This window comes from Furipterus horrens, unplaced genomic scaffold (assembly GCF_987537825.1).
Source record: "Furipterus horrens unplaced genomic scaffold, mFurHor1.1.pri manual_scaffold_7, whole genome shotgun sequence".
Taxonomy (NCBI): domain Eukaryota; kingdom Metazoa; phylum Chordata; class Mammalia; order Chiroptera; family Furipteridae; genus Furipterus; species Furipterus horrens.
Window position 1 is genome coordinate 102,379,460 of NW_028327177.1, and position 5,702 is coordinate 102,385,161.

Here is a 5,702-nt window from a genome sequence, read left to right on the forward strand (position 1 = left end):
ACTCTATGAAGTCCCAAAGGGGAAATACTATAGAACAAATAGGTGGATGAGAGACTTATTTAATCCAACATAAAAACAACTTACAACAGACAGAGCTGTCCAAAAATAAAGTATGTGGGCTTTGAAGGGGTTGAGTTCCCCATCACTGGAAATGAGCAAGCATATGGTATACTACTGCATTGCAGGTATTTAATCAAAGGACTTCAAGTATCTGATGAGGCAACGGAAGGCACAAGTCTGAAATGTTTTACAATAGGAAAAAAAAATGCTGTAAAATAGTCTCCTTTGTTAGGTCGATAAATTCTTTAAAAAGAAATAAAAGGGAGTACGTCTACAAAAAACTCAGTATCATTTTTAAAAATCAAAAGTTCTCCTCTCAGAATTCACGGAGAACAAAATCTAACTAGGCAGAGTGTTTGCACCAAATTGCTCAAATGCTACCCAGGGAAAAAGGTAATTGGCATCAGGCATTATTTTTTGTGATTGATCAAACATTCTTCAGAGGCAGGCAACAAAAGCAAGGGATCAAAGAAAGAGGGCAAACAATGGAATGCCATCAAGAGGCAGCCAGCCCCACCACAAAACTGCCATCTGCTGCTGACATCAATCCTTCCAGGGGCAGCTGCAGGCAAACAATGTATCAGGGAACACTTGCCCTGGCAGAAATCCCTCTGCATTCACATTTCCAGTCTTGTGACCTTGGGTTAGTCATTTAACATTACGGAGCCTCAGTTTCCTCATCTCTAAAACTGAGTTCATGTGAACCCTTTCTGTACCTTGTGTAGACCAAGAGCAGTGATGTCTGGGAGTGAGCCACAGAAACTGTAGAACCCTGAACACACAATAATTATAATGATGATGAACATAGAATTTTCAAAGAAAAGATTCCAGATGGTTTTAGGCACAGCAGCATCCTGACCTTAATTGTGTGGGTGTCAACGCTAAAGGAATAAAATTAAATTCCTGGAACTAGAATGCCGAGACATTTAGAGTCTGAAAGAGACAATATCATCTGGGCAAATTTCCTGCTGAAACACATTACCTTGTACTTGCTAATTAGTTGTTAAAAATAAAGGTGAAAAATACAAAGTAAGAGAATCGGCCAGAGCAATAAATGCTTAATAGATCTTGAAGCCAAGTTCATGGGCCCAGTGGTAGCAAGCCTTGAAAGATCAGCACATTTCCTACCAAGACGATGCTTATAAAAACCCCAACGTGTCCAAAACTCAGCATCCCCTCCTCTATTACGGCGTTTTTTATGGGAACCTTTCTTTTTTTTTAAATCAGTCACATAAGTCTTATAAAACATAAACTCCCTGAAAGAATATTTGCAAAGACAAACTGGGCTTTTATATCTGAGCAGTCAGGTGAATTCAAATCTCTGACCAATAAAGGGCTTGTTTCTAAATTTTCAGCAAGGCTGAAACATTATAGGTCACTGTTTTCTACCCTGAACTGAAAGCTAAAGAGGAGGAGACCAGAGGGTTTTCTGCATATTTCACCCTGGGGTCTACCTAGATGTGATCAGCATGTGGGGTTTGACCAGAACTAAAAGGCACAAGACGGTTGACAAAACTGGAAAAAAACCCAAGCTCTCCCCTGATGGCTGCTCCCCTCCCAAAGTTTCCCAAGCATCTGAAGCGTGTACAGCAGCTGTGACTGCCCGGCCTCCCACTGCTCCCGTGGAGGCAACCTGCCTTCCTGGGTCACTCAGTCTCGAGCTGCAGCAGCACCTAGAAGCAGGAGTGGCAACCTCAGATCTCCTGAGACCCAAATAACCAACTTGCTCAACAGTCCACTCATCCCCTCAAAGGGAGGCATCAATATCCACTGAAGATGTATTCTGTCTTTACTCTTTCTGTGAGAGACCACAACACACCCTGTGTCGCAGCAAGGAGAACCGTGACCAGACAGGAAACTGACCCGAAGAGGCCAAGGCCCAGGATTCCCTTAGGTACATCCTCAGAGAAAGCATGAGCATGGCGGGTGGTGCTTTTAGGTTTTCCTTGTCAAAAGCTGAGCCTAGAACTAATGAGAGTGGGAGAAGTCTGACCTGAATGAGGGTTCTGCATGCATTAGTCTATGTGATTGCGTCCAGTGTCCTCTTTTGCTTGCTAGTGTGGATTTAGGGAGTGGCTTGTGAGAGGAGTGTGCGCCCAGTGGCACCAAAGCTGGAACAAGCAGCCAGAGGTCATTTCACCCTCCTGGCAGACTTTCCCTGGCACCACGGAAGCCAGGCAGCGCCTACCAGTCACCACAGCACACTGAGCTGTTGGCTTTGAATGAAAGCTGATGACCCCAAACGCTAGTGCACGGAAGGTGACCGGGGCTGCACACTGCAAGAGAAGACATTCTCTGCACTGAGCTCCCTTTTTATACCTAAATGCCTGCATTAGTTCGGATCAATATGCCCCATAACAGTTAATCCATGGCAACCCAGGCCAGCCGAGAGACACCAACAAAGCAGTGCAGCCCTCCCTGTGCTGATTCCCTGTGCACATGCATGTGAATTTCAGACCAGAGAAAGGGGCAGAGGCAAAGCAACAACATAAAAGAGAAAGAAAAAACATAGCAGACCGTAAAGAATAGACAGCGTATTAAGGGGCTTTGGGGGAGGGGGTTACTGTCAAAATGGCCTTAGAGTGACAAGTCACAGCCAAGATGATGGAGTATCGGAGACACTCCTAAAGCTGGGGTTGGATCCTCCTCGCACACCTGCAATGCAGTGATTGCTGCCGCTCTATAATCCATACACCCAGCCCCAGCGCTCTCTGCAGTTGAAACCAGTCTGGACTTGTACCACTGCCACCGTTCCTCAGCACAATAAGATTATTGATGCATAACAACATTTCATAATGGCAAGGAGGGAAAGGGGGAAAGAAGCCAAAGCAAGGCAATAAGGAAAGGGGAGGGGAGGCAAGACTCCCCAGCCCGCATCTCACCTTTTATTTGGGCTTCATATTCAGCAATGATCTCTTTGTCTTTTTTGAACTTAGTTTGAGATGACATCTTCCAACGTGGCCAAAGGCACTGACGAGCTAATTTATTTCTCCTTTTCTTCCTGTATTCTCTCTCAAGCCCTGGTAATCACACGGCTCTGGTCGATTTCACAGGTTTAGGGGCTAATCTCTTTTACTTGGCGGCAAAGCCAAGGGGAAAACCGCTCTCCTTCTGGAAGGAAAATTCTCTTTACTTGCCGAAAAACGTCTCTACTAGCTTGGTCTGGTCAGCTTCTCTTGCAAAAGAACCACCACCCTAGGAGCACAGTAACCTGCCCCAGATTTTCAAGGTTTTTCTTCCAAAAAATAACCAAGAACACTCACTCACATACACAACACACACTCACGCGTGCACTTGCACACTCATCTGGACACGCACACACACAGTCACTGCACACACACACACACACACACCCTCACTCATTCACAGCCGCTCATACACACACACACACACACAAACGCACACTTCCACGGGAGACGCTGCGCTTCTTTGGTTGTGCAGTCAGCCCCTGGCTTGCTTTCCAAGGCTCTGCTAAAGAGATGGTCAGGTTGCCAAAGGGCCGGTCATCTCGCATCCTCCTTCCCTTCAGGGCTTCTGGTCTGGTGTTCAGTAAGGATCAAAGCCAGAAGAGCAAGAAGGAAGTTCTGCTGCAAGGCTTAAGCTCCGGTGAACCCGGTGTTGGACTGCTCGCCCTGCAGGGCTGGCTGAGCGCTCCCCCACCACCCTCGCCCTCGCCCTCGTCACTAAGCTCCACCTCCCGGATTTTATAACAACTGACACATTGTAGCCTAGAGGAGAACAGAATTCACTGCAAGCAAAAAGGGGAAGAGATGCTCACAAAAGGGAAGGCAGCAGGAAAAAGAATGGGGCTAGGAAGACTGGAGAGGCCCCTGCAAACTCCTACCATTAGCAGTTGGATTAGGGAATTTTCTTCCAAAGTCTCTGAAAAGTCCACCTTTTCTTTGCACCATGCAATTTAATCCAATTTCTCAAAGCTACAGCTATGTGACAATTTATGACTCTGTGGGGATTGTCTAGCAGAGTAAGGGGCTGACCCACGTAGGCACGTTCATTAATATTTGTTGAGCAATTGCGGGGTGGCAGGGACAATGCCAGGTGTTTCGGAGATGGAGCTTTGCAAAACCCTTGAGAGCAGGCACTCTGGAAACACTGAGCTGCCTCAGTGCCTCACTGGGCTTCGGGCAAATTAATAACTCATTGAACCTCAGTTTCCTGAACAGTAAAATGGGCTGTCTTTGGGGGCTTTTTCATTATTTCTTTCAACAAATATTTATAGAAAAGCTTAATGTAGGTCAGACTTCTTTCTGGGTATGGGGATATAGCAATGATCAAAATAGAAAAAAAAAAAAAAAAAGTCCCTGTTGTCCTGGAGCTCCAGGCTCTCCATATCACACGCCTCCAAGAAGTCATCACATTAATGTTCGCAGTAAGAGCAGCCCAGAGCAGGACTCAGGATGCATTGTGATTGGTGCCGCCTGGAGTCATGCAAGGAAAGAGGCCCTGGGAGAGGCAGATGAAAATTCTTTTATAATTAGAAAATCATACCATATAGAAGATGATAAGTGTATGGGGAAGAAAATATTGTAGGAAAGGTGGCTTCAGGAATGAAGCAGATCTTGGGAGGATCAAATAAGAATGTAAAGCCAAGCTTAGCACGGTGCCTAGCATATAGGAAGCACTCAATAAATGATAGCAATTATTATTACCCCCTGATATCCACCCCGTAGCAACCTAACAACATAATATAAGTATACCTCTTTAACAGATGAAGGAACAGAGACACCGATATGGGAAGTGACTTACCCAAGGTCACCAGCATTCAAACCTAGGCTGTCTGACAGCAGATTCTGCCCATGCAAATGCTCAAAGTCTTCTGCATTCTACTAGAGAGCTGAAACCCATTTCACATGTCATTAAGGTATAATAAGACTGAAAAATGAAATCAAGCACTATATAAGGTCAATGACCACTCAAATTTCACATATTAAGATTATCATTAGCATGTATTATCCCCTATGATATTTTCACAAATTTCTCAAAAATAACCTTCCATCTGCCTTTTCTGGATGTATAATAAATTATTTAACTTGAGTTTAGAAATGAATAGATGATGCATGTCAATCCATTGAAGCTTCCTAGAGAAGGTAGCAGTTGTAATTGGTCTCCCCAGATAGGCATGGGCAACAGTGTGAGCTAAGGTCTATAGATAGGAATGCACAGGATCTGCCTGGAGAAGTCTAGCTGGGAGAATCACAGGGCTTATTCCAGCTTCATGCCCAGAGACAGGAGGTCGCAAAGGTCCTAAGTCGCAACTGGCCCACAGCCATTGCCATCAGCCCCCTGTCCCACCCATCCCATGGGCATCCTCAGGCCCTCTTCAGTTCCCCTTTGGACTAGTTTAAAACAGAGAATGCCACACATGTTACCTGAGAAAGATGTGTTCTGAGATTAGCATCCATACCTCAAGCCTAGACTCTCAAAGAAAAATGGGAGTGAGCACTGCACACTTAGCATGTGACAGACTGGATCCCCTTCCTGGCTCTGCCACTAACTAGCTCTGAGAACTGGCGCATGTGACTTAATCTGCTTGTTGCCCATTTGAGGCAGGAACAAGTAAATGTCAGCTATTCTCTTCATTACTAAAATTTTAAATCCACAAATATTTCTGGGAGACCCATGTG

General features: G+C 45.2%; 1 protein-coding gene across 1 annotated transcript in view; it reads right to left on the minus strand.

Moving 5' to 3' along the window:
- SRGAP3 (SLIT-ROBO Rho GTPase activating protein 3) overlaps window positions 1-3,687 on the minus strand; it is a 248,754-nt gene extending 245,067 nt beyond the window's left edge. The window contains exon 1 of the mRNA XM_090284101.1: window positions 2,943-3,687. Within this exon, the coding sequence (XP_090140227.1) occupies window positions 2,943-3,009 (67 nt within the window). The 5' untranslated portion in view covers window positions 3,010-3,687. The remainder of the gene's footprint in view (window positions 1-2,942) is intronic.
- Between the last annotated feature and the right edge of the window lie 2,015 nt (window positions 3,688-5,702).